The sequence below is a fragment of the Pelophylax lessonae genome (assembly GCF_965119305.1).
Source record: "Pelophylax lessonae genome assembly, chromosome: 1".
Taxonomy (NCBI): Eukaryota; Metazoa; Chordata; class Amphibia; order Anura; family Ranidae; genus Pelophylax; species Pelophylax lessonae.
The window spans coordinates 143,646,855-143,668,439 of record NC_138768.1 but is presented as its reverse complement, the minus strand read 5'-3'; the positions used below and the strand labels follow the sequence as shown (position 1 = coordinate 143,668,439).

General features: G+C 39.7%; 1 protein-coding gene across 4 annotated transcripts in view; it reads left to right on the top strand.

The window, feature by feature from the left end:
* The window catches only part of SSBP2 (single stranded DNA binding protein 2), a 330,065-nt gene that overhangs the window by 283,130 nt on the left and 25,350 nt on the right, over positions 1-21,585 (top strand). For 2 of the 4 annotated variants that reach the window (XM_082255704.1, XM_082255702.1), the window contains exons 6-10: positions 8,998-9,057; positions 9,146-9,212; positions 13,862-13,932; positions 16,071-16,138; positions 18,531-18,579. In XM_082255704.1, coding sequence (XP_082111830.1) covers positions 8,998-9,057; positions 9,146-9,212; positions 13,862-13,932; positions 16,071-16,138; positions 18,531-18,579 — 315 coding nt within the window. Of the gene's footprint in view, positions 1-8,997; positions 9,058-9,145; positions 9,213-13,861; positions 13,933-16,046; positions 16,139-18,530; positions 18,580-21,585 lie in introns of all 4 variants that reach the window. The other 2 variants (XM_082255703.1, XM_082255701.1) reach the window with 1 other exon arrangement.

The window sequence follows — 21,585 nt, the reverse complement described above, 5'->3', positions numbered from 1 at the left end:
AGGATTGAGTTACAATAGTTGAAGCCAGAGATGACAAATGAGTGAATTGGTAACTTAGTGGTGTAATTGGTTAATAGGAGCTATATTTTGGAAATGGGATTAAGGTGGCAAGATTTGGATAATGATTGGATGCAGGGCCAGAAGGATTGATCAGAGTACAGGATTGAACCTAGCACCCAGGTAGGAGGGTAGGGATGGATAGTTGTGTACCAGGGGAGAGAGAAACCCAAGCGCCGATCTGAGTGTAGTAATAAAAAACCCTTCATAATAATACACTCAGATCGGCACTTGGGTTTCTCTCTCTCCCCTTGTATCTCATGACAGAGTTGCTTCTCTCTTTACTGTCAGCAGCCATCTCAGTGGACCAGAACCTTTATTGGACTCACATTGGAACTTTTATAACCCACCCCCCAGCCCAGTAAGGACTGCTTAAACATCACTGGCATTCTGTTTGCGCCATTACCCCCCATTCTTGCGATGGATAGTTGTGTGATTGATCTCAATGGAAAAGTCACAGAATGGGGGGGGGGGGGGCTACTTATAATAGTTTTCCATGTGTTGAAGAAATGTGAACAAGGATTTAATCAGAGTGAAAACCACAAAGGGTCACAATTTCGGAGGGTGTCAGGTACTGGGTTTGCAAATTTGCTATTTCCTAATTGCAAGTAATAGAGCGAGAAGCTTTTACTAATTATAATGGGTGATTTCAGCAGCTCCTCATTTTGGATTATGGCTTATTTTAGTTAAACTGAAGTTCTTATTTAAATGTGTTCATTAAGCTTGACTTAGAGGGCACCTCCATAAAGTGTACCTTACTAAAATGATCCACCTAGCACAAACAGTTATATAATGTAGTACTTTACAAACCCCAGTCCCGATCCCATTGGAGCTTGTAATATATTAAGTTTATAGCAGTTACATACACAATACGCTCAATTCATCACAATATAGTGTTTGGGGCAAAATAGAACCCTAAAATCTGTTTTTAGAACCCTTTAAATGAATTCTTACAAAAGCTAAAGCCCTATGTATATTATGTAAGAGAAATCCTTTTTTTTTTTACTGTCCAAATAGCCGTCTCACACTGCAGTAGTGACGCAGAAATGTGCGAGCTTCTTGGAATGTAAAGACGGAAACCGCTTCCCACACCGGGTTATAATAAACCATGACACATCTAGCTTCAAACCATATTGCTGTGATTGAAGCGCTTATAATGAATACGGCTGTTATCTTACTATTATGGTGATTCTATGAGAAGATCTGTTGGTCCAAAATTTGTCCATTGCCCACATGATCTCAGAACACCAGAAATGCATAGTGCTGGATTCCTACTACACAGTAAATGATCAAATCAGTGTTATTTATGTCTGAATTACGTCATTTCTAGAGCAGGCTGCAAGAGACATTTTTTTTTTTTTCAACCAAATTTGCAGATTCATGTCATTTGTATTTGTAATTGGTCATTGTTCGTACACCTAGAGACTGAATATTCAGACCGTTTACTGGCAGATATAAAAGCCACAAATTAATGCAGCCTGCATTCATTAACCACTTAAGGGTCAGGCCTATTTCTGACACTTGTTGTTTACAAGTTAAAATCTGGTTTTTTGTTTTTTTTTTGCTAGAAAATTACTTAGATTTTTTTTCAGCAGAGACCCTAGAGAATAAAGATTGTTACAATACTTTGTCACACTGGTCTTACAAACGCAATTTTTTTTTTGAAAAATACACTTTTTTTTAAATTAAAAAATAAGAAAACATTAAAGTTAGCCCATTTTTTTTCTAAAATGTGAAAGATAATGTTACGCCAAGTAAATTGATACCTAACATGTCAGGCTTCAAAATTGCGCACGCTTGTGGAACGGTGACAAACATTGGTACTTAAAAATCTTTATAGGGGACGCTTTAAAAATTTCTACAGATACCAGTTTAGAGTTACAGAGGAGGTCCTGGGCTAAAATTATTGCTCTCACTCCAACGATCAAAGTGATACCTCACATATGTGGTTTGAACACCGTTTACATATGTGGGCGCAACTTGCGTATGTGTTCGCTTCTGCGTGCAAGCTCGGAGGGACTGGACACTTTAAAAAAAATGTTTTTCTTATTTATTTTAATTTAAATTTTTTAATTTTATACTGTCCCTTTAAAAAAAATGTTTTGATCAGCTTTATTCCTATTACAAGTAATGTAACCATCCCTTGTAATATAAATAAGCAGGACAGGTGCTCTTTAATGTGAGATCTGGGGTCAAAAAGACCTCAGATCTCACATCTCACAAAAAGCAACAAAACAAATGGGCCCTTTAAGGCCGTTGGGAGGAAGCGACGTATGACGTCGCTCCGTTCTCCAAGGCCATAGAGTCCAGTGGGGTCCATCTTGCCCTCACTTGACTTCCTGCCTGGGACATGGATGGATTGGATTGTTTTCCCCGTTACCGACGGCTCCGGGGAAAACAACCGGGAAGGAGGGGGGGCACCTCTCCCACCACCAATAAAAGTTATTCTGCGCCGAATCCGCCGCTGGGACCACTTTTATGTGAAAGAGGACCGCCCGCCCAGTAAGAAAATATTGGGGTTATGGCAGCTATGGTAGCGTGCGTCGCCGTAGGCTACCACGAGGAGGAGACGCGGCGGCCATCTTTTTGGTGGGGGAATACACAGATGCGGACCAGAGGCGCAGGAATCACTCAAATGCTGTCCTGAGTCTACTATAATGTAAGCAGTATGATTTGATGTGTGTAATAAAACAGTTTTAACAGAATACTCTATGAGGAATGCCCTGTTCTTTTGTCTTTACCTGAGCCATCCAGTTCTGGAGGGGAATTTATTTGTCACCCTATAAGATTGGAGGAGTTGTTTGACTACCGGTCTGACTGCTGTTTATGACCTTTGTAATGAAGGTCCTGGCAATCTGGTAAGAGACAGTGTGTTTTTTGGGCTCGGTGGCGCTTCTTCTGGTTTACAGTTTCTCACACCTTTTTGTGGAGTGGACACCTATTTATATTGTGGACTTTTCCTTCATCATATGTACTTGTACATCTGCCACATATTCATTAGATTAGCGCTACACCTTTAATGTCTCTTTGTATGCTTTAGATCATATCTTTCTTTTTTTTCTGCCTGGAGTGAAGCTTTAAAGCGTAACTCCACTTTTATTGAGAAAAAAACATTCTCCTCTCGGTGATCTCTGTACATTGCAGGGATTTTAACAAACTTTGTTGCAGATTCCTACCTTTTGTTATTCTGAAAAAATAATTGTTTGTTCCTCTGTGCTGAGTGGGTCAAATGGAAGTGGTTTAATTATTATCTATCAGCTGTGGAAGCTGCACAGCACTAATGAGGAAATCTGCTTGGCCTGCATCCCTCTAGACGTGTTTGTATTGGGAGTATCTCACCAAAAATGAAATTTTTGTTGCAGGGGATGCCAGAAATCTGACTTGTATCTTAGACAGACTTCTGGGAAAATTGGTGAGCCAATCACACAAGCAGGAAATTATGTTTCTGGGGTGTGGTCAGTGCACATTCTGTGTACAGAACAGCTCCAGGTAGCCATATTGCATTGCATTTTCAGAAAACACAACAGCTGCAGATTGTAAAGGAAAGGTAGTTTTTAATAACATTAAATTGCAATATGATTTGTGTTGCAATTGAATACGCTATGTTTTTTTTTCCCCATGAAAGTGGAGTTAATCTTTAATATTTATAACTCCCAGATGTACCTGTTTGATTTGCAAGGCGATATCTCACCTGTTGGGAGAACACTCTGTTCCTGCCTGGTCCAGGCTGCCATGGGTAGAAGTGGACTTTTCGCCCTCTATAGCAGGGGTCTCCAAACTTTATAAACAAAGGGCCGGTATACTGTTCTTCAGACTTTGAGGGGGCCGAACTGTGGCTAGTGAAAGTAGAAAATTCAATGGCGCCAATGGGAGAAAAAATGCCCATCATTGGTATTCAAGGGAGGAATATTGCCCCATTATTGGTATCAAGGGAATGACTAGTGCCCCATTATTGCTATCAGAGGGAAGAATACTATCCTGCCGTTGGTGTCAGTAGAAGGAATAGTGCCCTACTGTTGGTATTAGTGACCGTAATTATGCCTCGCTATCGGTGTCAGTGGGAGGAATAGTGCCCTACTGTTGGTATTAGTGACAGTAATTATGCCTCGCTATCGGTGTCAGTGGGAGGAATAGTGCCCTACTGTTGGTATTAGTGACAGTAATAATGACTCTCTATTGGTGTCAGTGGGAGGAATAGTGCCCTACTGTTGGTATTAGTGACAGTAATAATGCCTCGCTATTGGTGTCAGTGGGAGGAATAGTGCCCTACTGTTGGTATTAGTGACAGTAATAATGCCTCGCTATCGGTGTCAGTGGGAGGAATAGTGCCCTACTGTTGGTATAAGTGACAGTAATAATGACTTTCTATTGGTGTCAGTGGGAGGAATAGTGCCCTACTGTTGGTATAAGTGACAGTAATAATGACTCTCTATTGGTGTCAGTAGGAGGAATAGTGCCCTACTGTTGGTATTAGTGACAGTAATAATGCCTCACTATTGGTGTCAGTGGGAGGAATAGTGCCCTACTGTTGGTATTAGTGACAGTAATAATGCCTCGCTATCGGTGTCAGTGGGAGGAATAGTGCCCTACTGTTGGTATAAGTGACAGTAATAATGACTCTCTATTGGTGTCGGTGGGAGGAATAGTGCCCTACTGTTGGTATAAGTGACAGTAATAATGGCTCTCTATTGGTGTCAGTAGGAGGAATAGTGCCCTACTGTTGGTATTAGTGACAGTAATAATGCCTCGCTATTGGTGTCAGTGGGAGGAATAGTGCCCTACTGTTGGTATTAGTGACAGTAATAATGCCTCGCTATTGGTATCAGTGCGAGGAATAGTGCCCTACTGTTGGTATTAGTGACAGTAATAATGCCTCGCTATTGGTGTCAGTGGGAGGAATAGTGCCCTACTGTTGGTATTAGTGACAGTAATAATGCCTCGCTATTGGTATCAGTGCGAGGAATAGTGCCCTACAGTTGGTATTAGTGACAGTAATAATGCCTCGCTATTGGTGTCAGTGGGAGGAATAGTGCCCTACTGTTGGTATTAGTGACAATAATAATGCCTCGCTATTGGTATCAGTGCGAGGAATAGTGCCCTACTCTTGGTATTAGTGACAGTAATAATGCCTCGCTATTGGTGTCAGTGGGAGGAATAGTGCCCTACTGTTGGTATTAGTGACAGTAATAATGCCTCGCTATTGGTGTCAGTGGGAGGAATAGTGCCCTACTGTTGGTATAAGTGACAGTAATAATGACTCTCTATTGGTGTCAGTGGGTGGAATAGTGCCCTACTGTTGGTATTAGTGACAGTAATAATGCCTCGCTATTGGTGTCAGTGGGAGGAATAGTGCCCTACTGTTGGTATTAGTGACAGTAATAATGCCTCGCTATTGGTGTCAGTGGGAGGAATAGTGCCCTACTGTTGGTATTAGTGACAGTAATAATGCCTCGCTATTGGTATCAGTGCGGGGAATAGTGCCCTACTGTTGGTATTAGTGACAGTAATAATGCCTCGCTATTGGTGTCAGTGGGAGGAATAGTGCCCTACTGTTGGTATTAGTGACAGTAATAATGCCGCGCTATTGGTATCAGTGGGAGGAATAGTGCCCTACTGTTGGTATTAGTGACAGTAATAATGCCTCGCTATTGGTATCAGTGCGGGGAATAGTGCCCTACTGTTGGTATTAGTGACAGTAATAATGCCTCGCTATTGGTTTCAGTGGGAGGAATAGTGCCCTACTGTTGGTATTAGTGACAGTAATAATGCCGCGCTATTGGTATCAGTGGGAGGAATAGTGCCCTACTGTTGGTATTAGTGACAGTAATAATGCCTCGCTATTGGTTTCAGTGCGAGGAATAGTGCCCTACTGTTGGTATTAGTGACAGTAATAATGCCTCTCTATTGGTTTCAGTGGGAGGAATAGTTAGTCTCCCTTGGTAATGTCCATGTACATAGCAGACACAGTGAATTCAGTAATCGGCTTCTACACTTGTCCTGCAACACACTCAGCAATGTGCAAATGGGTCACACAAGCCTTTCTAAAATGTTATGAGCCCGCATCATATATATTTATATATATTTGTAGTTTTCTTGTCTCATACCATTGTGAGATCAGGCAAACTTTGGAAAAGTCACTGCACTGTCCTTTTACTGTACTGCTGCTGTAATAGAAGTCACAGTACTTGTTTGGCTCCTCTCTGGTGTTACTGTCCCTCAGGAGAAAAAAAAAAAAAGGTTTGATCAATCGGAATCAATGATTATTACAAATCAAAATAATTTCACTAATTTTACTATTTTCCTTATCCACATGAAGAAATCCGGAACACTAATCATGGTTGATAATGCAATATATGACCCCTACATGTATTAAAGGAAATACTTTCAAACAAAACAAAATGACACTGTTTTTCAAAATAATGAAAGTGACAAGGTTAAAAAGAGAAGAGAGAGAAAAAAAATATCTTGATTCATGTCTTTACTGCCATCTAGTGGCACTGGTCATTTACTACAGTAAGAAAATTATTTTGGAGATGATCTACCTGGTTCATTTCAAATAAAATGAAAGATTTTGTTTCCTGCTGTTTGAAAATGCAGTAAGACTCAAGGTAACTTAATGTATTTTATATACCAGGCCTTCTGTTTTAAAACTAGGCCTTCTGTTTAAAAAATTAAATAAATAAATAAAAAAAATAGGGCAAGCAAGGGTTTTCGTTTTAGCTGGTAGTGCAATTGAAGGTTAGAATATGTTGGCTATTTCCTGATTGGTTGTTACATGCATAAGCTCTGCTTCCCATTTCTTCCACTTTTCTTACATTGGGTACAATTATATTATTTGCACTAAGCACACATAATAAAATAATAACCGTAAAACTCTTGCATTCCTTATTGGATATAACAATGCATACATTTGATCTGAATTATCTCCATAACCTGTATAAAATGTCAACTATATATATATATATATATATATATATATATATATAATCTCATTTTTTTTTTTTTTTTTTACAAGTTCAATTGAATAACATTGATTATCTAGTTAACAATGGTATCTGAAAGTATCAGCAAGTAAACATGTTGTTGCTGAAGTTGATGCATTGAAAGCAGAAAAAATGGACATCCCAGTTTGTTGTGTTATGGGGCTGTGTAGACACAGACTGGTCAGGGTGCCCATGCTCACCTGTGTCCGCAGCCAAAAGTGCCTACAATGGACATGTGAGCATCAGAACTGGAGCACAGAGCAATGGAAGAAGGTGGCCTGATCTGATGAATTTTCTTTTACCTGGGGAAGAGATGGCACCAAAATGCATTGTGGGAAGAAGGCAAGCTGGCAGAGGCACTGTAGTGCTTTTGGATAGTGTTCTGCTGCGAAACCTTGGTCTAGTGGCATCTATGCCTTGATGGGTCAGGGCTGTTTTGGAAGCAAAAGGGGGACCTATTCAGCATTAGGTGGGTGGTCACAAAGTAATAGCTGACCTATGTATGTATACATATATATATATATATATATATATATATATATATATATATATATATAATGCACATGTTTGAAACTGGCCCCATGATGCAACCTGTGAATATGTACTGATCAAAGGTTAACATAACCATGTGGAAAAAGAGGTTTGGTTGAAGCAAAGTCTTCTATTTTTAAACAGAATAGGGGTATAATCTAAAGTTGGGATACGCTCCTATCAGAGGAATGGGAGGTGGAGTTTAATTATTTTTGGAAGGTGGATGGTAAGGAAGGAGGAGTGGGGAAAGAAGAAGGACAGGGAAGAAGACAAAGAGAGAAGAAAAAAAGGGGAAAAAAAAACACCATTTTTCATAAGAAAAGGGGGGCAAAAGTAGAACGAATGTGACCTCCGCTGGTACCTGGTATGGTGTTATATCTATTGTTATATCAACCTGATATCAATCGTCCTAGCATACCAGTGTCGGTCAGTGATTTAGTATGAAAGCCATCAGATCAGTATGGCAGCCAGGCAACAGGCATTCTCTGAAACAGTTCAATCCTTAATTTTTCTGTCAGTACAGGTTTATTTTACAAAAGTAAAAAAAGAAAAAAAAAAGGCCACTGAAAGGGGAATCCAATTGCAGTTAGTCCCCCAAGCAATGTCAGTCACAATTACATGACAAAATGCCTAGGCACCAAGGGCCCAAAGTGTTTTTTTCTATAGGTTAATATAACCTTTTCTATATCTGTGCACAAGACAATGAAGATGCAAGAAAGAAGGAGGAATCTCTGGGGTACCCCCAGGTCACCAGAACTAGTGTCCCCATTGGAAGATTTCCCCTCTATTACTTTTCTGGGGGCAACCAAAAATTTAGAATTTTCTTCCACTTTTACTGTCAGTAAATGGGACAAATAGAGGGTGAATCTCCCTATTGGGAATGCAGACAGGTGTTCTAATCCCTTTGCACTATCCAAAATTAAAAAAAAAAACTGTTTTGCCTAAGTTATACTTTAAATGAGCATTGTAACTTCTCCACCATTTCCTTTCCCTCTACTCCTTCTTGTCTCTTTTCTGATCCTTTATGAACACTGGAGAGGGAGCACACAGGTATTGGATGGTCAGGATCCGGACCCTGGTCCCCCATTTAGTGATGCCTGGTATAGAGTCTTATTTGATGAAATACACTCATCAGAACAAATTTTGGCACTTGGGTCCCTCATCAGAGGGATCCATTTTTATTACATTGATTACACTATCCATAAAAGTATGACTGCTATGGGATCAGACACCATAATGTAAGAACGGGTTCTATAATGAAATTTGGAATCTGAATTGTTTAACCTAAATAGATACTTTTGATAGTCAAGAGCCAAAAAATATACTTTCATTGGATATAGATTATAACTATGTCTGAACAAAAGGAGAAGCATAGTGAAATTTCATAATTATTCTAAACTTTTTCTTTCTTTTTTTTTTTTTTTAGCCTTTCATGTCTCCTCGTTATCCAGGTGGTCCACGGCCCCCCTTAAGAATACCTAATCAGGTAAATCTTTTTTAAACTCTCTAAAGACTATGATGGGGGCTGTATTTGAAATAACTGCTTTGTGTAACAAGCATATTTTATTGTCCAGGGACTTGGGGGTGTTCCTGGAAGCCAGACGTTACTTCCCAGTGGGATGGACCCTTCAAGACAGCAAGGTGATGAGATGTAACGGCTTGCTATAATTACTGTATATATTATTTGCAATATTTTTAATTGGTTGCAATTATCAGCTGGAGTTGGCTGATGCATTTTATTAACCAGACCATGAGGCTAATCTGCTCTGCTTATGTGGAGATTCAACGCTAAACATAATATCAAGCGTTTAACCTCTATTACAACAACAGGCAATGAATATTGATTTTTTTTGTATAGTATTTAACAAATCATTTCCATAAAAGGTAATGGTATTTGACAGTAGCATTTTCTGACTCTAAACTAGAAAGTTAATTGATTTAATGGATATTTTGAGTGGATCCTGGTCTCCGCTCATTGCTTTGTGTGCAGTATGTGAGTCATGCTGCCATTCAGTCATTGCTTTGCTGCGTCATCACGATCCAAGGTAATGTTTCCACTGTTGCAAGGCTGCTGTGTAAAAATGATGAGCTGGGACCCATTCACACCTGTGTGTGTGTGTGCATTATTATACACCTTCAACTAATCTTTTTGCATTAGGTTTGTATGCATTGAGGCACATTTTCTTCTGCTATTCTGTATGCATTTTAACCCCTTTTCGAGCAATTGATGCCTAGATGCCAGCCTAAATTCAGCAGAACCAGCATGCGTCCATTAACCCTGTGAATCATTTCACACCAAAATAATACTTTTAAGGGCATACAGTATAAAACTATTTATTTTTTTAACTAGTGTATTATTTTTAATAATGCAATTGTATCTGACAAATACACTATTAAATAAATTACATTGCAAATCTCACTGCAGCCTGTAGATGGCACTGTTCATCTACGACCTGCAGGCTTATCTGTCAAGGAAGCATCCAGCCTGCATGTGATCACTAGTTGACATAGTGATGACATGAATGAGAATCAATCTGGTTGGTTCCCAAATGCCTAGTCATTGATAGTCAGGATTTAGAGCCAGCAGCAGCAGCATACCGTGTCTCCTGGTGGCTCTCAAAGGAGGAATGTTTATGAAGGTTTCCCCAGCACAGGGCATTTTGTTGGGTAACAATAGATAAACCAATTTAGGGGTAAAATGTTTTTTTTTTTTTTTTTCTTTTTTCCTTTTTTCTGCAAGGCAGTGCACATACATGAGCAGCTCAATGTGGTGTTCTGCAATTTAACACATATGCATTCTAACACACGTTTAAAAAGGACTTGATGTTTATAAAAACTATTTAACTGCTAATTTTCTTTATACAGCTGTTCAGAAAATATAAAAGATGTGTGTTTAACTCCCAGTAACCATTTTTTTCCATTTACCTGGCATTCCATAACTTCAGAGCAGCAGAAGGTACAGAGCAGCTGTGAGCTGCTTTAGAATCTGATTACATACTACTTGTTCATTCTGAGTGCACCTCTTTTACTCCACTTGGCAAAACACTGTAAAAGAAGGGCAGTTAAAAAATAGAGGACTTCTTCAATTAGAAAGGATCTGAAAGCCTAGGCTCTGTTATATACAATTTTAGCACTGATCCCATCTGGTCTTTCCTGGCTCTGTTATATACAGTCCCAGAGCTTTCCCATATCGCCTGCTTTGTAGTGAACAAAATCAATTCATAATAGTCACTTCCCAGTACATCCCTTGGGATCATATTACATGGGAATTCTTAGGAAGTCTATTTAGGTGCTCCTTCCTCAACCGCTCTTTCTTGCTCTTCCTCCCTTTCTACTTTTTTTGTTTGCTCTTCTTTGGGCTGTAGTTCCTGTTAGCACATTTTGTTAGCTACACATTTATCAATATACATTCTAACCAGTTCCTATCCGGGCCAATTCTGACACTTCGCTCCTACATGTAAAAATCTACCTTTGGTAGAAAATACTTAGAATCCCCAAGCATTATATATATTTTTTAAACAGAGGCCCCATAGAATAAAATTGTGAATTTGCAATTTTTTATGTTACGTGATATTTGCGCAGCGGTTTTTCAAACACAATTTGTTTAGATAAAATGCACTTTAATGAATTTACAAAAAATAGAACACAATATTTACCCCAATTTTTTTGTATAAAGTGAAAGATGATGCTATGACGAGTAAATGGATACCGAGTGTGTCACACTTTAAAATGGCGTCTACCCGTGAAATGGCGGCAAACTATGGTGTTTTAAATTCTCCATAGGCCTCACTCTAAATGCCTTTACAGGTTACCAGTGTAGAGTTACACAGCTAGAATTACCTCCCATGTGTGGTGCAATCACCATTTACATATGCGTGCAGGAGTAACATATGTGTTTGCATTTGCGCGTAAGTGGGAGGACGGGGGAGCTTTACTTTTTTTTTTTTTTTTTTTTTTTTTTATTGTTATTATTTATTTTATACCAAACTTTTTTTTTTTTTTACACTTTTCTTTTTTTTTTTTTTGATTAACTCTTTTGCTATCACAAGGGATTACCAACATCCCTTGTGACAGGTCCTCTTTATGGAGAGATCTGAGGTCTATTAGACCCCAAATCTCTCCTCTGGCCTCCAATGCAGACACAGACCGGCTGCTCTCCTGGCAGCTAACGGCTAGGTAAACAAAGAGGCGGAACTGGAAGTGACGACATACTTGTATCGTTCTGTTTCTGGGGTCACAGAGGGGGAGGTAACAACGTCAGTTCCTCTCTCTCTCTGTTCAGTGCAGCTGATGCCGCCAGTCGCATTTCTCCCAGGCTCTGCAAGCAGACGGTTGAGCCCAGGAGAGGCTGGGGCGGGAGGGGGGTGGGACCCCCTTCTGTCACCTGCAGAGGTGATCGGATGGCTTTTTAGCCATCCAAATCACTTCTGCTTCAAAAGGAATCGACGGCTGCACATTTTCATACCCGGATGATGCCTGTAATGTATAGGCATCATCCCAATATAACTACTGCAACCCGAGGACGTCCAATCACCTGCAGCATTTACTGTAGTGCCTACTACAGTGATTTCCAGCTTCCACGTGGGTTGGGTGGGTATGACACATGCACACCCTCATTGGTCCAAACTGGATCAATGTAACTATGCAAAAATAGCCATACCTGGAGTTCAGCTTTATTGATCATATACTGCTTCTATTTTGTATAACAGTACTTCTATATATTTGTACATTGAACCAAAGTTTTTTTCTTTTGTAACAAATTCTTTACTAAGATATGTTGTTACTTGGGTTGAACCACCAGTTATTGTTTCTTAGTCTAACACAACCTATATAATGTAAATGTATTACAGTACAAACCAATTAGAGCTTGGCAGTAGTTTGTTCATTAGATAAAGCAACATTTTCCTAAATTCTGAACATTTTTAAATTAAAGGTAACTTTAACCTCAGTGGGGGTACCGATTTTAGACAATTATTTGCAGAATTCGGAGCTTCTGACTACATGCAGCATCCTGCCATAGTGTTATTTAGAATCCTGTCTTGTAGTTCTACAAGAAGGTTCTTTTTTTCCCCTAGGATGGAAAAGGGTAATCGTGTCAATTCACAAAGAAGCATGAGTTATTTTACATGTTTTAAATGATTTTTCTTGGAAATGTCCTACTTACATAAATAAATGTCAGCATTAAACCACTGGAAACCTGTCTCTAATAATTTGGTTCACATATGTCCAGCCACGGGTTCAGTGCGATTTTTAAAAGGAGTCCAGTGTGGTTTTGTTCACCTGTTCACGTGCAAACTTTTACTTCAAAATTGTACCTGAACCGGAATGAAAACATACAGGACTCAGTTGGCTGGATATATGTGAACCGGCTTCAAAGAAAACCGGTTCAGTTCACAAGTCATGCAAATCACATGCGGTTCAAAACGCATCCAATTCTCATATCTGTGAACCGAGCTTGATTTTTATCTTTTTGTCATCACCTCAAAAGGGTTTTCTGCCTGTCTGATGTCTGATATAAAAGCTTGCTGCCAATGCCAGCACACTGGCACCAGTTTGGGAGCAAAAATCTGTGCCTCTTTGTTGGTGGACTTTTTAGGTACATAATGCCACAAAAAAAATAATGTGCATGCAAGCAATGCAGCATATCTTCGCAACAAAAATTTTCCTGACTAGAAAAAAAAGTGATCAATAAACTAGCAAACAACATCTTAGAATTATTAAGATATTTTAGGCTTCTGTAAATTGCTGGCTGAAATCTCACCCATAGGCGCGCACATAGGGTGTGCCGTATGGTGCAGATTCCCCCTGCTGATATTTCACCAAAAGCCTACCAAGGGGGCTCCTAAAAAAAAAAAAAAAAATTGTAAAAAATAAAAAACTTCTGACACTGTCCACTGCCCCACTGACACCAACCTCTGCCCTACTGACAAGTCTACTGCCCTACTAACACCATCCATGTTTTAATAAATTTGGGGTGCACACCCTAATGCAATAGGCTGCGCACACCTATGATCTCACCCACAATCGGCACTTGGAAATTTGCTACAAAGTGGCAACAAAAGAGCAGAGATATTTACAGGTATTTTCCAATTTTTAAGCATACTTCTCTTGTAAGCAGTGTCTAAACCTTTGGCTTCTGAAACCAGATTTGCTTTTTAGGTGCATTAGCAATGAGAGAGAGTAAAAAAAATATCTCAATAACTACAAGATTTGAAGCTGTACTGAATGATGTAAATCATGGAATATTTTATATATATATATATATATATATCGCTCTTATTTTTTTTTAGGTCATCCAAATATGGGTGGGCCAATGCAGAGAATGAGCGGCCCCAGGGGAATGGTTCCTCTTGGTCCACAGGTATGTCTTTTTTTTTTTTCTTTTTTAGTAGTAACAGGTTTTAGGTAAAGCTGATCGAAATTCGGCTCATTCAGCAGGGACCGGTTGAATTTCGATCAGTATTTGGCCATCCCCGCTTGACAGAAGTCAATCATTTGATTACCTTCTGTGGAAGGGATAGGTTTTCCTCGACCAGCAGCTGCAGCTATTGATAATTGTGTTCTGACAGCGGCTCCTGATGCAATACAGGGGAAATTCCTTCATCCATCTCATTTGTTCACCTGCTGAACAAAAAAAGACAAAAACAGTGTATAGCCAGCTGCAGGCCAAACTGTGCTTAGTATGATTGCAATCGGATGACCACCTTTAAAGGGATTGTAAAAACAGAAAGATTTTTTTATCTTAGTGCATTCTATGCATTAAGATAAAAAAAAAACCTTCTGTATGCAGCAGCCCCCTTATACTTATCTAAGTCCATCTTTGTATAGCGATGTTGCAGGAGTTTTTCACCTGCCTGGGACTCCCCTACTCATTGACTGAGACAGCAGCGCAGCGTGATTGGCTCCTGCTGCTGGCAATCAAAGCCAGTCAGCCAATCAGGACAGATAGGGGTGGGGCCGAGTCGCGGCTCTGTGGCTGAAGAGACTGTGACTTGGCTCAGGTGCCCCCATAGCAAGCTTCTTGCTGTGGGGGGGCACTCAACAGAAGAGGGGCCAGGGGCACTGAAGAGGGACCCAAGAAGAAGAGAATCTGGGCCACTCTGCAAAACCAACTGCCCAGAGCAGGTAAATACTGTATAACATGTTTGTTATTAAAAAAAAAAAAAAAAAAAAAAAAGAGACCTTACAATCACTTTAAAGCATGCCTACTCCTTTCATCCCAAGTCATTAGTGTGGTATTCTTACATGTAAAAGGTACAATCAGTCATGTATAGATCTATGTTCATAATGCCATGTATGTCTACTGCCATTTACAATACTGTTCTGAGCTATCTTGAGTGATTCTAGGAGTAGTACCACTGAAATATGTTGTAGCAGTCCAGGGCACCAGAAAGGCTTACCCAAGAAGAAACAACCTAGACTTAATTTTCTCTCCTCCCTGCACTCATAAGAGCAGTAAGGAAATTACAGACTGTAGCACTTGCTTTGCTGACATAAACTGGGCATTGTGAGGTAGTGCTGCGCCTTACTGTTAAGGGTCCAATGATGACATAGTAAATTGATTCTTAAGACAGAAGGTTTTTTTATCTTAATGCATTCTATGCATTAAGATTAAATACCCTTCTGTGTGCAGCAGCCCCCTAATACTTACCTGAGCCCCATCTCGAAACCGGGATGTTGCACAAGAGACTCATCTGTCTGGTACTCTCCCTCCTGTTTGGTTGAGACACCGCAGTGGGCGCCATTGGCTCCAGCTGCTGTAAATCAAAGTCAGTGAGCCAATGAGGAGAGAGAAGGGGCAGGGCCATGGATTGAATGGACACACAGAGCAGCAGCTTGGCTCAGGTGCCCCATAGCAAGCTTATTGCTGTGGGAACACTCGGCAGGAGGGAGGGGCCAGAAGCGCCGCCGAGGCACCCGAGAAGAGGAGTATCTGGGCTGCTATGTGCAAAACCCACTGCACAGAACAGGTTAGTATTCTATACTTGTTAATTGAAACAAAAAAAAAGCAAGACTTTAATATCACTTAAATAACTAATTTAGTGCTACTTTTGTGTACAGTATATGACAAAAGAACTTTGGTGTAGTAAGCAAAATTCTTATTTTAGCGTTTGCTTGTTTGAAAGGCTGTATGACTCCTGTTTCTACCATAGTAGGACTCTAGGCTCCAATTTTTACCAGACTAGAATTCTGGTTTCAGTTAAATGTCTTAGACATAATATAGTATAAAATAGTGCATTACGCATCAGCGCTCTGCATCCTCAGCTATTTTCAGTATGTGACAGAGGTAATGTCAGACGTCATCATGGGGTGATTCCTCAGTAGACATTCAATACAAGCCTCCTGACTACAGTGTCTTACCTTTTCTGCTGTTTGTTCTGTGTATTCAGCCACTGTCCAGATGACATTTCCTGGGCTGTCATTAATGTGCTCTCCTTTGTTTCTCCTTTCCTCTTTGGTTTTGTTTTGTGGAAGTCTGACCCTTGGTTATCATTACAGAGCTACGGAGGAGGAATGCGACCACCTCTCAATGCTCTTGGTGGTCCAGGGATGCCTGGAATGAACATGTAAGTGATGACCTCAAATAACCATGACCTAATTGGTATTCTGCTTTATCTTTTAGCATTGCATAGTATTGGTAATCTAAAGAAGGTTGTATAGAGGCCGTACAATGATATTGTATGACAAGCTTAATAGTGTCACTCATGCTGCAATAACGTGTCTGTAGCATTGTTCATAAAATAAACACTTTTATCAGGGAGATCTCAGCACACCTGCATGCTGTAAAGCTTGTTGTGGGTGGTCTTGGAGCTCACACCAAGAATACTACCAGTAGGGGAACGTTATCACCAGAGTTCCCGAAAAAAAGGCTTAAAGTAAAACTAAAGGCAACGTTTTTTTTTTTTTTTAGTTTTGGGCAGAGGGGAGAGGAATCATAACGCTTGTCAGTTTTTATTGCTGTCTTTGGAGATTCACCCTCTCTTTTTGTCTTGTTTTACTATTATCTTTGAAAGTGAAAGTAAAAAAAAAACAAAATTTGGGGTTGCCCCAGAAAAGTAATAGAGGGGGAAATCTTCCCATGGGCACACTAGTTCTTGTGACCTGGGGGTCCCCAAAGAATTCCCTTAATTTGCAGGTGTTTCTTCTCACTTCCTGTTTGGCTATGGTGCAGGAAGTGAATGTAAATCTCCGCAATGGGACACAGATGGTGAAAAAAAATCTGACAGGGGTTATAACCCTCCCTTGCTCTATCCAAAAGGGGTAAAAAAAGTTTTGCTTATAGTTCTACTTTAACTGCATCAACTCACCAGCATCTTCCAAAAACAGAAATGTTAGTTTTGGGTGGATGGATCTTTTCAATTTTTTTTTCTATTTTTTATATATTTTAGTTAAAGTATTTGTGAGAATAGTTCATATTCCCATCCACGCCTTCCTGGATATAGGCACATGAGATGTGGGTGCTGCAGCGATCACCAGCTGGACACTGGATCTATCACAGATACATACATAAGACCCCAAAAGATTTGCGGCCAACTATAGCACTTGCTTGGAATAAAACGAATGGTGGGCTTCAAATAAAGTGCTGGGTGCTATCAAATAATCCAATAACAATAAACCATTAATTTCTAAAATTTAAGGTAAATATCACAAAAGTAAAATGGACGACGGATAAGCAGTAAAAATATTAATGGTGAGGAAGGTGCTAAAAGTGAGTGCAAAAACAATCAAATAATTACGTCAAATCAATAATATCAAAGTACATAAAGTACATTTTGCACTTGTACCATTTGATTGATTATTATTGATATTATTGATTTGACGTAATTATTTGATTGTTTTTGCACTCACTTTTAGCACCTTCCTCATCATTAATATTTTTACTGCTTATCCGTCGTCCATTTTACTTTTGTGATATTTACCTTAAATTTTAGAAATTAATGGTTTATCGTTATTGGATTATTTGATAGCACCCAGCACTTTATTTGAAGCCCACCATTAGTTTTATTAGTTTTATTCCAAGCAAGCGCTATAGTTGGCCGCAAATCTTATGGGGTCTTACTTATACCAAATTCCATTCCCTGTAGCAGCTGCACTTTACGTATATTTTTTTTATTTATTCTAAAACCCACTTGTTCGGACACCCATAGGCGCGAGGGATATACACATAATTTTTTGTAGTATATAATCTTCCACAGATACATACATATTTGCCAGCACACCAAGGATCTTGCACAGCAGTCTGGAGAAACATTTTATTCCAAAAGGATCACATCAGAATAGGTGCAACGTTTCGGAGTCACGCAAGACCCCTTCGTTAGGCAAAGTATTTGTGAGGACACCAGTAACGAGATCTCCTCACCATAGTCTCCAGCTTTACAAACCCTTTCCGGCCCAGTCTTACTCCTTTGTGTTATTAACTTATTTAGCATTATAAAGCCAGGGGTTCTCTAACTTACCGACATCTGCCAAGAACTGAAATACAGTACCGGTTTTGGATAGTCTGACCCCTTAAACTGCTGATTTTTTTTTTTTTTTGTCATATGCAACCATAATGATAGCTTTTCTTTGTAGTAATGAAATCTCATAATAATTTTGATACAACAATGCTGCTGAAGGTTTGCTATCTTCACACTTTGAATTTGACACTTAAAATCCAGGAATGGTGCCAGGGCTAGGTTGTATTGCTGGAATAAAGCACAAAAGGTTAATTTTCTGCTGTCATGAATGAGCTCGTAGTTGAAGAGGAGTGCTGCAGGAATCGTACACATGTCTATACTTGATAAATTGCCTCTAGAATAACATGATGGGACAGGATATTAAACGTAATATATGCCCAGCAGATAATTTTCCTTGGGAATGAGGTGTTTTATGATGTGGGAATTGAGCAGGCTTTGGTTCCATATATGACCTGATTTGTCTGAAGACTGGGAGATGTATTCTTGTTCATTTATTTCTTAGGGGACCTGGAGGTGGAAGACCGTGGCCCAACCCTGGCAATGCAAATTCAGTAAGGATACCTATTATCTTATTAAACATTCATTCAGCCAGTGCTGGTTTTAATTTGCTCCTGGCAATGATCTGAAACTGTGGTGATTGCATTGCCTTTTGTGAATTCTACACTAGACCTATCTGCTTTATTTGCTGTAAAAAAGGTTCATGTCTATTAAAGTGAGCCTGAACTGTGGAAGCTGTGCCAGAAAAGTCAAGAAGAGGACAAAGGACTTGTCACCAGTATTATCTGTGGGCTCCTGCCAATAATACATTTCCAGTACTGACTTACCAAACTGTGCTCCACACTTTGGGGTTGATTTACTAAAACCAGAGAGCACAAAATCTGGTGCAGCTCTGCATAGAAACCAATCGGCTTCCAGGTTTTTTTTTTTTTGTCATAACCTAATTGAACAAGCTGAAGTTAGAAGCTGATTGGCTACCATGCACAGCTGCACCTGATTTGCACCCTCCAGTTTTAGAAAATATCCCCATTGTCTTTCTAGAGGTGCTCTCTTGGTAGAGGAGAAGGGCTTTGCTTTATTATGTCAGGTGGCTGATGATGTGTTAATTTGTGGAGTAATCATCAATAAGCAGCAGGAGAGGTTCAGAAAGCACAGATCCATAGAATGAATGAAGCAGAAGCAGGGAGATTCTTGCTTAAAACGTTCTCTCCAGCAAGGAGAATTGTGAGCAGCACATTGGTAAAATCACCAAACACCCCCTTGCCCAAAACCGTGTTAAACTAGTAGGCAGAGGTAGGTTGATTATCTTACACCACAGAATTACATCTATGAGGCTGTAGGCATACGGCTTATTTGCCTGAAAGTGCACTTCTGCAGTGCCTTGAAAAAGTATTCATACCCCTTGAAAGTTTTCACATTTTGTCATGTTACAACCAAAAACATAAATGTATTTTATTGAGATTTTATGTGATAGACCAGGTGGCACATAATTGTGAAGTGGAAGGAAAATGATACATGGTTCTAAAACTTTTTTACAAATATGTGAAAAGTGTGGCGTGCATTTGTATTCAGCCCCCTGGGTCAATACTTTGTAGAACCACCTTTCATTGCAATTACAGATGCAAGTCTTTTTGGGTATGTCTCTACCAGCTTTGCACATCTAGAGAGTGAAATTTTTGCCCATTCTTCTTTGCAAAATAGCTCTGTCAGATTGGATGGAGAGCATCTGTAAACAGCAATATTTAAGTCTTGCCACAGATTCTCAATTGGAATTGGGTCTTAACTTTGATTGGGCCATATATATGCATTGATCTAAACCATTCCATTGTAGGTTTGGCTGTATGTTTAGGGTCGTTGTCCTGCTGGAAGGTGAACCTCTGTCCCTTTCTCAAGTCTTTTGTAGACTTTAACAGATTTTCTTCTAAGGTTGCCCTGTAGTTGGCTCCATCCATCTTCCCATCAACTTTTACCACTTTCTCTGTCCCTGATGAAGAAAAGCATTTCCACAACATGATGCTGCCACCGCCATGTTTCACGGTGGGGATGATGTTTTCAGAGTGATGTGCAGTGTTAGTTTTCCGTCACAAATAGCATTTTGCTTTTAGGCCAAAAAGTTAAATTTTGGTTTCATCTGACCGGAGCACCTTCTTCCACATGTTTGCGGTGTCCCCCGCATGGCTTCTCGCAAACTGCAAATGGGATGTCTTATGGCTTTCTTTCAACAACAGCTTTTTTTATGTCACTCTTCCATAAAGGCCAGATTTGTGGAGTGCATGACTAATCGTTTTCCTATGAACAGATTCTCCTACCTGAGCTGTGGATCTCTGCAGCTCCTCCAGAGTTGCCATGGGCCTCTTGGCTGCTTTCCTTGCCCAGCCTGTCAGTTTAGGTGGACAGCCATGTCTTGGTAGGTTTGCAGTTGTGCCATACTCTTTCCATTTATGGATGATGGATTGAACAGTGCTATGTCAGATGTGCAAAGCTTGGAATATTTTTTTTTTATAACGTAACCCTGCTTTAAACTTCTCCACAACTTTATCCCTGACCTGTCTGGTGTGTTCCTTGGCCTTTATGATGCTGTTTGTTCACTAAGGTTCTCTAACAAATCTCTGAGGGCTTCACAAAACAGCTGTATTTCTACTGAAATTAAATCGCACACAGGCTATTATTAATTGGGTGACTTCTGAAGGCAATTGGTTCCACTAGATTATAGTTAGGGATATCAGAGTAAAGGGGGCTTAATACAAATGCACGCCACACTCTTAGGCAATCTTAGAAGAAAACCTGTTAGAGTCTGCAAAAGACTTGAGACTTGTGCATGCCACACTTTTCACATATTTATTTGTAAAAAATGTTGAAAACTATTTATCATTTTCTTTCCACTTCACGGGGTATGAATACTTTTTCAAGGCACTGTATATTTTAGGAGAAATTAAAGGCAAAAGTTAAATATTTCAGTACAATTCTATACAGTAGGGAAAAATTATTTGATCCCCTGTAGATTTTGTAAGTTTGTCCACTTACAAAGAAATGAAGGGTCTATCATTTTTATCATAGGTGTATTTTACATGATAGAGACAGAATATCAATCAAAAATCCAGAAAAAAACACAATACAATTTTTTAAATTGAGTTGCAGTTAATTTTGTCCCCAAGCAAACATGACTTAGTACTTGGTGGAGAAACCCTTGTTCGCAAGCACAGAGGTAAGACGTTTCTTGTAGTTCGTTACCAGGTTTGCACACATCTCAGGAGGGATTTTGGTTGACTCTTCTTCTACAGATCTTCTCTAAATCCTAAAGGTTTCTTGGCTGTCGCTTGGCAACTTGAGGTTTCAGCTCCTTCCATACATTTTCTATAGGATTAAGGTCTGGATACTGGCTAGGCCACTCCTTGACCTTAATGTGCTTCTTCTTGAGCTACTCCTTTGTTGCCTTGGGGGTATGTTTTAGGTTATTGTCATGCTGGAAGACCCATACATGACCCATCTTCAGTGGCTAAGGGAAGAAGGTTCCCATCCAAGATTTTACAATACATCGCCACTTCCATTGGACCCTCAAT